The sequence below is a fragment of the Ambystoma mexicanum genome, chromosome 6p, assembly GCF_040938575.1.
Source record: "Ambystoma mexicanum isolate Mex_15411 chromosome 6p, UKY_AmexF1_1, whole genome shotgun sequence".
Classification (NCBI taxonomy): domain Eukaryota; kingdom Metazoa; phylum Chordata; class Amphibia; order Caudata; family Ambystomatidae; genus Ambystoma; species Ambystoma mexicanum.
Window position 1 is genome coordinate 305,032,549 of NC_090935.1, and position 14,723 is coordinate 305,047,271.

The 14,723-nt window shown below is 45.3% G+C and overlaps 1 protein-coding gene across 13 annotated transcripts in view; it reads left to right on the forward strand.

The window, feature by feature from the left end:
• The window catches only part of NEDD4L (NEDD4 like E3 ubiquitin protein ligase), a 2,900,454-nt gene that overhangs the window by 2,438,682 nt on the left and 447,049 nt on the right, over nucleotides 1-14,723 (forward strand). For all 13 annotated transcript variants that reach the window (XM_069627054.1, XM_069627053.1, XM_069627056.1 and 10 more), the window contains one exon: nucleotides 2,645-2,715. In XM_069627054.1, the coding sequence (XP_069483155.1) occupies nucleotides 2,645-2,715 (71 nt within the window). The remainder of the gene's footprint in view (nucleotides 1-2,644; nucleotides 2,716-14,723) is intronic.

The window sequence follows — 14,723 nt, forward strand, 5'->3', positions numbered from 1 at the left end:
CTCTCTAAAAACATTCTCAAACAGCAACTTATCTGCCAGTCTCAATCCATTTCTAAGATCCGCAAAACACCAACTCAGCAGCCCAGGTCTAGTATATGGTACAGCATACAATCTGTGCCATTCCCCTAACACCCAACAGCTACCAACTAGCTTCACAGTAAAAAGCAAGGTATCCCTTCAGCCTAAGGAACACTAATACTTTTCATTGTACTCTAATGACTATTGGTTTAACACAAACGTGATGGAGACCCTGAGGTTTGCTTCACTCATAGACGTGCACAGGCCATACTGAATAACAGAACAGTTTAAGCGTCCTGCTCTTTCAACCGCTCTTGGGTGTCAAGGAAAGCATGAATCAAGCCTGCTCTGTCCCACGGCTAAGTGTTCCATCATGGGAAAACCAACTTGGCCATACAGGACACCTACACCTACAAGACCAAGACACCACACAAATGGCAAAAGTAATACTTTAGATGCCACCAAAGACCATGTCAGCCATAAATGAAAGCCTGCCATAAATTAAAGAAGTTTCAAGGAGTACTGTGATGTTTTACCCATATCCTACAGCAGATGTATGCTACTTGTCGGCCCTCCATTGGCAAACTCTCCATTTCCTATACAGGAAGCAGCCTAATGCATTAGCCAACATTTTTGACTTTGCCAGTGTCTGTTTATAACATTCCTTCATGTTGAAATATGTTTTTTGGATATAACAGTTCGACTATTAACATCAATCACTGCCAACCTGGCTGAGGTGTGGGATAACGTAGAACTAGTCTGTAGTTAAAGAACTGAGGCACGCAGTATACATTCTCAATGGAAGGGCAACATATCCTTCCTTGGTCTCTTCACTTTATAGCTCTGGCACAATCCATAATCCAGTATTATCTATGACTTGAATGTGTTTTGACACATTAAGATAGAGAAAAATGATAATTACATTACATTTTCCCGCCCACACAGAGGAATAGCCAGGATTGTTTAAGAAGTATGGACTGAAGACGCTGCATTTAGCCCCACCCCAAGGAGAGCCCAGAGGGAAGTGGATTTGTTCTTGGTCGAATGTGTGGGGAGCAACCAAGCATTGCAAGAGAGCCTGAACCAACCAAGGGGGACCTATGAGGGTTCTCTCCCTAGAACATCTTTTTAAAATAATATAATAATAATTGTTTTTTTATAACGCACTTTATACTGAAGAGGTTTCTAAGCGAAGATCCTGGATTCAAACCTGTGTTGCTCTGCACTGTTTTATTTCCAAAACAAGCGCTTGGCCACTGAGCTATACTACCTGTGCCCAATAATGGGTTGAAATGGTGCATTGCACAGCACTTTCTGTGAAAAATGTGGTCAAAAGCCACACAGTTTGCAATCAGTTTTGTAATCCATCAACAGTGCACCAGAGCATTGTCCTTGATTCTTTTACCCACAATATTTCCATATTAAAAACATGTCAATGCTGACTGCGCCCATAAAAGTTGCACAAATATGTGTCGGTATTCCCACCTAACAATATGTGCAGGTCTACTTTTCTCAAAATGCCAGTAAAGATAATATAAGAAAACATGGTTATGCTGGCTCTATCAATATATGTAGGTACCCCTCTTTAAGAAAAATGTTGGATTTGCCCTTGATGCCAGTAAAGACGGCATGCCAAAGTAAGAAAATATTGTCCTTGCTCGCTCCAAAAATATCCCTCTGCCTCATGTAAGAACACTCATGTGGCTTCGCCCTTATCGCCGCAAACAAATGCAATGCCATAGTAAGACAACATTTTCTTGCTGGCTGAAATGATCCCAACTCCCCAAAACCCCTCAGTAATCATTTTCATCAAGTTGGCTTGGTCCAGAAATTTCAGTAAAGCATGCCATGCCACTATAAGAAAACCTCCCCTTGGCTCCTGCTTTGCATGCACACAAACATTCATACCCATTCACCCACTAGTCATGCATTCACACGCGCCCCCATACCTTTTATACCATATTCTTACTCGCAGTTGTACGTGCATTCACACTTACACAAACCATTCACACGGCACCCTCATTCATATGAACACTTAATGACACCCTCTGACACGCAGGCATGCAAACATAAACACACCAGACACCCTCACATACACGCTTACATATAACAATCCTATTTTTTTTTAAACCAGTTATCCCACCAGCTCCGGGCTCGACGCTCCTCAGACTCCCACGCTCCATGCACACGGGAACCAGAGTGAACTTTTTAGTTCCTAACATGCGCGTTAGGGTCGGAGCGGCTCCATTTCGCTGTTGCTGCTCATCTGCTGAGTAGGCATTTAAAGATCTTGAGGCCTTGTCCTGCCCTCCCTATGTCCCTGCGCCTGTGTGAATTGGTAATCCCTCGAAGTAATGCGCAGATTTATTGCAGTGGCAATCTGTAAAACCGTGTTTACTATTAAATACATTGTTGCTGACATTTGGAAATCGTCTTTATGATAATGAAGAAATATTGTTCTTGCTGTCTTGCCACTTCCTTTCAATTTGCATCTTGAAAAAGTCTTCGTAATGAGGTTATGTATACTCATAGACTACATGATATTTTCAACATTTGCAGCCAATGTTTTCTGGGCTCCACATGTGAGACCTGTCAGTTCTAATATTGCAAAATATTACTGTTTTAGGCTTCTTCATCAGACCTTTTTACAAGATGATGTTGGGCAAGCACATAACGTTGAAAGATATGGAATCTGTGGTAAGTATTCCCCTACCGCTTATCTTTGATTCTTGTAAGTAGAAAGAAAAGAAACCTGCAATAACAGTAACTGGAAAAGTGCTGTTCATTGCAAGCAGAAGATGCCTTAAATTAAAACAAAATATGTAAAAAATGTCTTACTGAAAGCCCAAACCAGGCATCTTTCCCAGCTTTTGGAGATTGATGGTGGGCCCAGGATTAACCTCTAAATCATGTTGCAATGAAGGACATGTCTAACTTGTAGGCATAAGTGCTGTGCCGGCAGGTTCTCATGTCATGCTATGCAGTGTTCACCATTTAGTGTATGGTTTCGACATGATCTCGACAAGTGTTGTCTGAGGTTTGGTTTATTTTTGCAGTGATTATGTTCAAAGGCACTTTTCCCTTATAGGAGAGAGGATGCTTCCTGTGAAAGTTAGTTAAGATGGCACGCTTAGGTTTGGCATATTCACAATCTGGGCATTTGTGCCATTACATTTCTGTTTTGGAATGTGTTTAACCGAAAATATGAAATATAATTAATATAAATAACTCACTCCTGCATCCGGTCTGCTTTCCTCCATACTAATGGAACATTACTGAATTAAAAATATTTTTTTAATTGAATGGCATGTGTGGAGCAGGTCCCCTCCCTTCATATTGCTCCACCAGTACACTGAACCAGTTTTGGTGGTACTGGATGCCTCTTCAGCATGCAGATGTTTTACTTGCAACACCCCTTCATTTATCTTTTTATTTTCCTCCAGTTCCTGTAATACCTTAGTGCACATGCCAGTCCGGGCTGCTGGTCTATGCCACGTCAGGTGGGATTCTCATGTTGTGCTTTGTGACGGGCATTTTATTGTCAGACCTGCACGTATTGTGTATTCAGTCTGTCGCGTAAGGCATTGAGAAGTTGATTGGTGTGCTGGCAGGCCATGCCTCAAGAGTTCTTCCTCAGAGATTCAGAACCTTCGTCGGCAAGAAGTCAAGGTTACCCATTATGGTAAGTCCTTCCCTTTTCTCCACAGTACCACTGCCTGGTGACTCCTTTCCATGGGTTACTGACTCAAGGTGGGTTCCTCGTGAATCTCCTACCATGGATCTAATACCAGGCCTTTCCACAGATGGCTCCTGAGTCTGTCACCAGAGGTCCTATATAATGACTAATACGACTGACCGTGTTCCTTAGTGCTTTGGATTTGTCACTGGGGTTCTCCCCGAGGTTTCCTATCAGCTGAGAGACAGGTCCCTTACAATACAGGGGCTGATTCAGCTCCATTATTTTTGATTTCCCCCATGTGACGCAGATCTGATTTGTACGCTCAATGGCAGATATTACAGTTTGCCCCAGCCAGTGTTTCTCCTCGGTTACCATCCTCTATGGGTCCCTCTAGTTCTAACACACCCTCTTCACCTGAGGCCTATGCATGTTCTCCTTCCTTGTCAGCCATAGCTGACAGAAATACCAGGTCTACGGCTTATTCCAGTTTTGCCCTTCCAAGGAACACTGGCTCATCTGACAACATCCCTATACACTTGAGTGGACTGGTCATCAATGACCGCTTCTTTTATACCTTCAGAGGTACTTTTTTCTACCTTAGTTTACAGGGACACATGGGAGCAATTTCATGTACTTCAAAGAGTTTGTATTGAGGGTTCCTTGACATCAGGGAGCAGAGGATTTGCTTTTTCTAAAAAAAATCCCAAAACCTTTGACATTGGAAGTTGTGAAAAATTACTTCAAATGGTCTATTATGCAACACTTTCAGAGGCCCCATTTTAAACCTAAGCAGGGCAGGTTAGGGACTTGACGCCTCCACCTTCCCCCACTCTGCTTCCACCACCTCCTTCTAAAAGTGTGACTCTAGTCGTGCTATCTGTTTCTGCGGTTTCAGCACTGTCCTAGCCACTGGCTCAAATCTCATACTCCGGAGGATAAGGATGACTTTGTTCTAAACGAGAGCTTCAGAGTCTCCATCTTCAGTTTGTGCTTTCCATGAGCCGCCTAGAGTCCCTCGTGGAAATATTGGCCTGGTCTTTACTGAAGCATCCCATTTTGAGGAAGGTATTCCGATTCAAGACGTGGACAATTATATGGAAGCTAAATTAGGAATCCATATTTCAATAAATGTTCACAGGGAAGTTCGGAAGATTTGGGGAAAGCTCACTCTGGACTGATTGTCTATAGGAATATCGTTGTAAGCTATAGTCTGGTTTCTACCGAAAAGCTTTGCCTCACATCTCTCCATCAGCTCCAGTCCTCAGTTGGTGCCGCAGCTACTGTGTGGAACAAATGTTCTGTTTGATACTACACTTCTATACTTCTTAACAAAGAGATGTTGCTTGACGGTCTGATTAATATGTATACCAAAACGCATCTCTGCACCTCCACCAGCTAATGCGCATGCTATTTTAGCGTTACTCATCAGAAATTGTGGGAGGAAATTGCAGATTTTGAAACTTTCCTTCTTCCAGAAAAAAACATGACTTTTTGGTTGGGGTTGGCAAAGTCTAAATCAGTGGTGCCGGCTATGATGGATTTACATTGCTAAGATCCTCTTTTTTGGGGGCATTGAGCAGTCCCTCAAGTTGTCAGTTTATTTGCACGTCATGTTAAGTAAAGTGCGCTAAGGACACTTTATGTCCCTGTAACTTTGTTTTTGGTAGCTTTGTGGTTACTTGCATGTGTCCAAGATGGTCTGGTGTCAGGGATATGTTTGTAGTGTTTTTTATATACTTGAGCACTTTTGCATTTTACTGCTTAATGCCATTTAGAGTACCATATACTGTAAAATGGCCTTGCCACGGGATACTCTTACGTCCCGTCCCCTTCCTCCATACTGCATGGGCATCCCTTCCAAAGGACCGGTGACGGAACCTTTTTTACCAGAAAAAACCTTCTTCCCGTTTAAATTTAGAGGCGCGCAAGGGTGCGGCCCTGGGAGCATGCGCTGCCCTGTCACTGCCCTCCGGCGCCACACCTCAGTCCCTTTTTCCGCGTCGACGGGAACGGGCTGAATTCACCAGCTCTCCTGGGTTTGGCTTTGGCCATGTAATTCCACACGCGGATACTTGTTCTCTTTGTCTTTTTTTGTCTTTTTATCATTCAGGTACTCGGTTCTCAGGCGTCACGCTCAACCCCGGCGCATGTAGACTTCCACAGCGTTCAGCAGGTGTCCATCCTGAAACAGGCTCTTCCCAACTTCAGACCCACACGGCCTCTGCCTACGTTGCCTTGGCCCAGACCACGGTTGGCACGCTTGTACAGCATGTGAAATCGTTGGAGAACAGACTAGCCAGGTAGAGGGAGCTCTTCCAGAAGTCGCCTCCATAGGACCTCAAGAACTTTGTGAAACATTGAGCCAGGCGCAATGTAGTGCCGATATTTTCCTTCGCACCCCGCAAAGGAGACTCCTTCCCAAGTCCTCTCCTGCGCAGGAGGGACCGTTCAGGTCCTTGTACCAGCACGTGCACCGAGGTTGTTGCAGCTTCGGGCTGAGGGATCCTTGGATGGCAGTTGGCAGTGTTGAGGGGCCAGAAGGTTCTTGTGCCGGATTCCTATCCAAGGGGCTCTACCCTTGTACCGGAAATATGGCACAGGGGCTATGCCCTAGTACCGGCAATACCTCCGAGGGGGCGCCTAAACACAGCTCTATCGACCCCCAGGTCAAGGGTGTCGCACCTACCAGATCTAGGCCCGAGGAGCAGGGAAGGCCTCGTAATCCACACGCAAGAGTCTTGGAGGAGGTTTGGTGCAGCGAGCCGAGCAATAAGTCGCAGGCACGTGGCGGACAGCTCGACAAGATGGCTGCCGCGCCAGACAGAGGCACCCGTCTGACACCATTACAGGAATTGAGCGAATAACGAGTGTCAAGGTGGGACTGGCCTCAACGAGGTACATGGCCTACAGCCTATCCTTCTTGTGCGCAGGGCAGCTTCCCACTGCGTCCATATGGGCAGGGTATACAGTGGCTCCAGCAGCTCCTTGCTACCCGATCAGTCCCCCCTACAACCTCTCCGGCCAGCGAAGAGGGGTTCTTAGAGAAGTTCCTCGGGCTCTTGAAGTCACCTCGGATGGGGGTTAGCCTCAAGGAAGCCATCAGGGAGGTCCTCCCTACGATGCTAGCGGCACCACAAGCCCCTCCACCAAAGCAGCCGCTACCTCTGGCCCCCCAGCTGATTACTCGGGCAGCTCCGTACCAGTCTCCGCCTCCTCCTCAGCCTCTGGCCACGGTCAATGTACCCCAGCCTCCGGCTCCAGCTACTCCTCCACCTCCACAGGATCCTCCTGATGCACAGGATACGGATGAGGAGGAGGATCCGGACACGCCATCCTCAGCTAGGGCCTTCCATGAACATTTTGCAGAGCTGGTGGAATAGCTGGGCCTACCCCAACCACGGGTTGAGCAGCCGGCAGAGGGGGTTCTGGCTGACCTCTTCATGTGATGCCCCTCTGCCAAAACAGGGATTCCACTGCAAACTGATGTAGTCTCCCTGACCAAGAAGGGCTGGCTCAAGCCGCTCTCGGTCCAGCTGGTCAATCGACGCCTGGACGCCAATTACAGGCGGATGGAGGGGGATACACTCTTGCTATTGGACCATCCTCAGCCACACTTCTCGGTGATGGCTGCAGCATCACTATACTCCAAGCCTCAGTCCTCCGCCTCCTTCTTTGCGGCGCTACTAGGCAAGGAGGAGAAGATCTTGGAGGCGTACGGGAAGAAGCTGTATTCCAACGCATCCTTGCACCTCTGTCAAGCCATGCTGGCAGCCGTTAATCAGATTTTCTCCCAGAGCTTCCGGCGCATATCCAATCATGATTCAAGGCAGGATTGGCAGAGACCAAGATGGTGGCGCAGGACATCATGGAGACTACCGTGGTCCACATTAACACCTCTGGCCGTGCCATCTGCATTGCCACGGACATGAGAAGAACGGCCTAGCTCTGTGCTATGAAATTCAACCCGGATGTCCAGGATCGCATCTTAGATCTTTTATTCAAAGGGGGTGACCTCTTCCACTCCACAATGGACGGGGAGATGGACAAAAAGAAAAACAGCTCACAAACGGCCAAGTCTTTATTCATCTTGACAAAGACCACGCCCAAAACGTGCACCCAGTCACAGCAGCGCTCGGACAAGGGGCTTACATACGGAGGGTTCCGCGGCTTCCAAGAGCGGAGGTCCAGGCAGCCTGACTGTTCGCTTACTCAACATCAGCGCAAACAACAAAAGGGGGTGGTGGTAAGGGCTTTTCCAGTCCCCCTCCTCCACAACAGCCTCAGAGGGAAAGAAGGAATGTCATGGCCCTCCGGGTCCATGTGTCTCCAGTGGGGGCAGGCTTGCTCTACAACCACATTTCTGGCGCCAGATTTCTGGCACACACATGCCTTGCAAAATCTCCATGTGTGACTGTCTTTTGGGGATTATCTTTGGTTCATTCAATACAGGAGCAGGTGTATTTGAGTGCATTACTAGTGTTGGCCCACCCTTTGTCTTGCCAAGCCTGTCTCTGGCGTCCAAAAATAATTTATACGACACCTTTTGTATATGAATGATTAGTAATGGAACTTATCTCAGGCTTAGGCAGTTTGTCATCTTTCTTTGGGACAGGAATGACGGCATAGGGTCTGGGCTTCCTAGTAGTTGTCACGTTTACATTTTCCTTCTGCTCAGGAGCATGCAAAGGAGTCTTAGCTCCATTTGCCCCAATATAGAACGCTGTGCGTACAGTCAGTGACAGCAGTACAGTTATGAACACTATGCAAATGTAAATGACACAAAGGTAAGTTACTTTACAGCATCTACTTCGTGGACACTGTGGATGTCTCTCTGTGTTGAGCATGATTATGCTTCCATTAGTGCTGCCCATCTTAAGGAAGGAAAAACTCAAACTTTAATACATCAGCATTGTGAACTTCCTCTGGAAGCTGCTGTCTTGACTCAGCAAGTCGTCCTCCGTCAGCTATCCGCTTACTGGCTGATCAGAACACGTTCTTTTACTGTATTTGCTTAGACCAATCTTTCACCAGCCGAAATGTAGATGCTTCTCCAGTATGAAAAAACCACCTCAGTAAGTCTAAATGAGCTGAACGACATAGATACGCTCCCAGTCAATGCCTCGAAACTGCTTCAGCCCAGACAACATGTGGAATTTCTTTCAGCATAAAACGAGCCTTTTTTTTTTATCGGCAACCTCTCGATCTGTCCCTCGAAGGAAAGTTTCACACCGATCTGTGATTTTGCTCGGAATATGTGCTCACTTGGATTATAATGCCTTCCAAGATCACATTCAAATGTGCAGTGTTTCTAGGATCCCTCATAAAGGTGAGCACATCAGTGTGCCTGCCAACAAGATGTGGGTATTCCTCAATCAGACGAAAGAACACCACACCGACTAGTATGTGAGCTGCATTAGTTGATAGCGACATTTGTGCTCTCCTGAACATTTGTTCAGGGATAATATAAGCAATCTTCTTATAACTTGGCCATTCTTAGGATCTGATAAGATAGCAGGAATGCAATTAGTTCTCCCCACCAGTGAAGGGAAAGAGCGCAACACCAACTCGAAATATGTAAGATCAAGCTGAGAAAGGTCATCACTGGGCAAAACCATAGGTAAATCCAAACAGGAACTCAGTGTTAAGCGGATCTGGGTACTGCACCCTCTTCCAATTGCTGCAACCACAATCGGAATCTAGCATAATCTTCTTTTTATCAAGGCTCAAGCATGCCTCGGTCCAAAGTTTGACAAGCTCCTGTGGCTTTAAGAACAAACAACTTTCTTTCACCCTGAAATGACAGCACAGAATGTTCGCATACCTCTTTCAGAGATTGCTAAAAGAGTGTCCCGAACCAAGCCACAGTCCAATAAAATTGTCTTTCTTTTATTCAACAACTTTTGCGTCCTTCTTTCTCGTCATAGACCTTATCTGCACGTGCTGTGGTTCTTTCCTGATGCTTGTACTTGCTTCCTGTAGGGGTGTGGACAGAGGGGTTTCTCCAGCAAAGATCTTTACATCACCTAGGAAAGTCCAAGCACACCTGCCCTGCACATTGGCAGCAGACGGTGTGACGTCTTCCACGATGAACTGACCGTTGAAACGGGGTTCATCCCACTTCTTCCTTGTATGATTGTAGATTAAGACCTCATCTCCAGGGAATAGTTGGGGAACATGTCATTCTTTAGATTCACTTGTTGAAGCATCTCCTTTTGTGTTCTGTACTGCCCTACACCCTTGTCACTGCAGCTGCCCTGAAATGACAGAGATACTTGAAGTCATATAGTTCAAATAGTCACACAATTCCATTCCTAACAAATCTGCAGTTGGCTGAGAATCACTTCTAACTCTGGATGGAAGCATGAAGGGTATCCTCATTCGTCTCCTCGTCACTATCTTGTGGGGTGTTAGATGGTGGTCAGAACCCCGTTGGTTCCTTAAAGCATATAATGCCAGTGGTAGGCAAGGCAACCACCCTTTCTTCAAGGTAAGCTTCAACTTGGCTATTCTTTCTTTAAGTAAGCCGTTGAGCCTCTCACAGACCCCATTTCCTTGTGGATGATAAGCCGAAGAAAACTTGTACTTTATACCAAGCAACAAGTTGATCTGTTCAAATGTTTGATTCACAAAATGTGGGCCATTGTCTGACCTCATTACCTCACATACTCCCCATCTAGGAAATACGTCCCGCACTGAGAATGTGGCTGCACAGGTGGAATCGGGGTGTGTACAGGGACCTGTTTCAATCCACCTTGAAAAGGGACACACTACTACGATCAGGTATCTATATTCAGTACATACTTGTATCATGTTGACATAGTCGATATGCAAATACTGAAAAGGGCAGTAGGTCTCAGAATAACTCCCCTAACTGTGCGCAGTGTATGCCCAGCCGTGCATTTCTGACAAACTATACAATTTGTCATAAAAAAGGCAACATGCTCTAATAGATTTGGCACAAATCAATCCTCAGTAATAGTTGCAGTGAGATTCTCCCTTGTGTGCGTGGGTTGGTGTAGCTGTTCCAGCGCCACCCTTAAGGCTACAGGCATCACCGGTTTACCAGTGCTGTCTTGTCGCCACAATGCTTCAGAGGGGTTTAAAGAACACCCTCTTCGTGTCCAAAAATAATTTTCCTCTTGAGGTGCTTCCCCTTGGACCTCTACCAACTGCTTATTTGACAGGTTATTATAACTTAAAGGTACAGTCATCATATAAAACATTTTTCCATTTACATTAGGAGTTTCAACATTCATTATTTCTTTATCTGTATTTGCTACGTGCATGGCCTCAACGTCTGCTGGTTGTTTTCCACGTGAGATAAAATCTGCCCTTTTCGTGTGGGCTGTGCACTTGATAACTGCAATGCTTACTGGGAGTTGTAGTGCTTTAATAAGCCTGTCCAATAGGCAGCTTGCTGTACTGGCGTGCCATCCGCTCAGAGGTAGCCCCTTCTTTTCCAACGTGCTAACCCTGCGTGCACCGTCAAAGTCACATCGGCGGAGTCACTCTACACGGTTACTTCTTGGTCTGCGTGATCCTCGAGAGCGAGTATCAATGCCAATAAATTTGTAGCCTGTGCTGAATAATGATACGGCAATCAAGTACTTTTAAGCACCCGAAATTCCCCATTAGCCGTGTGCTTTATCACAGCGGCACCTGTATAGCTCTGTCCATCATTTTGAATCGATCCTTGAAGAACTGTCAATGAAAACAATCTCTCCTCCTGGTAATACGTTCTTATATTCTACGGATTTCATCATATAACTCTTCATAGTTTGCACAATCGTGTTCTGGCTCTCCTTCTGTCATTGTCTCAGCTATAAACATGGCAGGATTCACAATTTTACATCGGACTATTTTAATTGCTGGATTCAATATGACTACCTCATAGGCAGACGCCCTTTGGGATGTCAATGTGCCCTTTTGTTTCTCTAAAATAGCAAATAATGCGTGCTCAACGAATAACGTCATGGAACATCCCATCACTATGCTTGCAGCTTTCTCTATGGCGAATGCGTGGCTGCTAAACTTTGTTCACACAGAAAATGACCTCTCATTATTGGGTCTAAGATTCCACTGTAATATGCAAGGGGCTTGTACCCCAACATGGTTCTCTGCATGAGTACTGTTGACATAACAGTGCCATCTGTGTGTGAGAACCAAAATAATTCCTCAGTATAATTAGGAATCCCTAAAACTGGAGCTGTGCAAATTGCTTTTGTCACACCCTTCTTCCATTTCCTCAGTCCACATGATTTTTTCCTGCATTGCCTGTTCTTTCTTTAAGGCTTGCAACAAAGGTCTTATATACGAGCTGTAGTCAAAGACCCCCAGGCCCTGATGTAATTGCATAATCCCAAAAATCTCTGCATGTGTTTTATCGTGTGTGGTTTTGCACTTTCCAAAATACCCTCAGCTCTTTCAGGGGGTAACCTTCTTTCATTCATGCAAAATCAATTGGCCTGTGTATAGCACTTCTTGTTGACAATAATGTAACTTTTCTTTGTCAACTTTATATCCTTAGTGAGTATAATCATCAGCTGAACAGAATCGCGTCTGCACTCTTCCTCCAAGGTGCTGCAGACTAAAATGTCATCTACGTATTGCAACAGAACACTTTCTAAAACAATATTAATCAAGTGCACCTGCAGGACTCTATTGAAAATCGATGGGGACTCACAGTACGCCTGGGGTAAAAGAGTGCTTTTCAGGCGAGTCTGTCTGAACGTAAATTACGTCAGATCCTTTGAGTCTTTGTGCAACGGGAGTGAGAAAAACACATTTTTCAAATCAATGACAGTGAAATATCGTTCTTCAACAGATACATTACATAAGATTGTAGATGGGTTAGGAACTAGAAGAAACTCGGCTTCTACAATCTGGTTTATCGGCCTATAATCGTGAATTAGTCTCCAAGACCCCCCCTTAGATTTTTTGATATTGTATAACGCAGTATTACATGGTGACTCTGACATCACTAAGATGCCCTGATCCATCATGGCGGAAATAGTCTTAAAAATACCTTCATCTGCCTCTTGAGACAAGGATACTGTCGTGCTCGAGGTAACATTGCTCCTGGTTTCAATTTAATCTTCACTTCTCCAACCCCCTTTAGTAGGCCTACGTCATAGGGGCTGATGGTCCATAATGAAACTGGCACTTTTGCCATGTCTTTATCAAAATACTCAGGACACCTTTGTGCTATCATCATTTTCTGAGGAACTTCTCTTTTAATTGCTCTCACCCAGTAAGTGATGTCTGTCATATATTACTTCGTCATCAAATGGATGATCTCCAAACGGGGTTTCATCAGTGACGTCAGTCAACTACGCACCATTGTCTGCCTTCATCATTTCCATCAAGCAAAACCGTTTCGCCTCGCACTATGGCTGCTTGCAGCTTTAAGGGAAGGACTCGTCTCTCTTCTTCAAGCATAGGTATTCTTGGTCTGAATAGAAATTAATCGGGTGTTCTCATTGCTCTGCCTGTTAGGCCTGGTAGCCATGACAACAGAATGCGTTCTCCATAATGAAAAACCTCTGGTTCTAACGGTATGACTCTCGCAGCCATCTGTCCTGAGAAAGCCATAATAATTATTCATACGTTTAAATAATGCATTCCTGGTGTGGAACACACTATGCCTTCATCAGTAAATGAAATGGTCGTATTCAACTTCGTCATCAAATCTCATCCTAATAGATGAACCGGTGTTTGCCTCGTATATAGCAATGGCACCTTCACTTCACATTCTCCTATAGAGACTGTAAGGGTCTCTGCTTGTAGCTACTGTTAATCCCTGAGTATTCATGGCATTGCCAGACATTGAAAATGTTCCCTCTCGGTACATGAGCGTGTTGCACCAGTGTCTACTAAAAACGAAAAACCTTTGCCCCCTATACTGACGTCTACCCATGGTTCCTCGTGAGGATTCAGCATCACGGATAGGATCGAACACATCAGGTCTCCCAGTGAGCTGTCCTATTGCGGGTACAGACTATTTCCGTTACCGGTAAAAGGATGCCCTCCATTGTCAGCGACACCCCCTACTCCAGGAGTCATTAACTGTCCTGTGCTTGTGTTTTGCTGAAGCTGCATAGGTGACTGCTGCGACTGTCCTTGTGTCCTTGTGGCGGATTAACTGCTACCTGCTGTGGTTGCAAGACTTGCTGCACTCTCGGCGCTTGCTGTTGCATCGTTTGATTCTGAGCAAATCTATCTCCATTCTGCTGTGAATATACAGGCGGATTTGACATCCCCCCCCTCTCAAAAACTGGCAATTTTTCACAAACCCTTGACTTCTGCACATGCAAGGAAAGTGCCCTGTTATTCCACAAGTCCAACATATAGGTGGTGGTCTCCCAACCTTCCCATCCTGCATATTCTGAAACCCACCCTGGTTATTAAGCTTCCCCGATTATTCTGCCAATTCCCTTGATTACCTTGCCAACCTCGTCATCAAAATCCTCTTCTATTCTTTTTCACTCTAATCCTTCCTGCTCATCCATTGCTCTCTGTCCGTTATCTCGTTTTCTTTGCTCTTCTGCTCTCTTGTTTTTTCACTTATTCATCTTGATATAACTGCTCTCGTCTCTGTCCATCTTTCCTTTTTGCCCCTTCATCTTTCAATCCTTTCTCCATTTCTTCATCTTTTTTTATCTTGCTCGTCTAGATCTTCTCTTTGTATTACGTCTTTGGTGCTTTTACTATCCAGTTTAAACAAAATCTGACCTCCTATCCATTTGTTCCGTAAGAGCGCTATCTCATCAGCTTTATCTCTTTCTCCTTGCCATCTCTTTGTTTCTCTTCCTATATCTTGAGACGTACTTGCTCGATTGCTTCTATCCTTGTCCCTCGGGACCTTAGAGATTACATCTTTCTCAGTATTTTTCTCTGGGCCCTCGTCACTACTTTGCGTAGGTGACTCATATGCTAGGTTGCTATACCCTGTCGCTGCTTCAGCTCGCTCATTCGGTACAACCCATCCTCTTTCTTAAACCAACACAATGAGTGAGCACCAACTGTC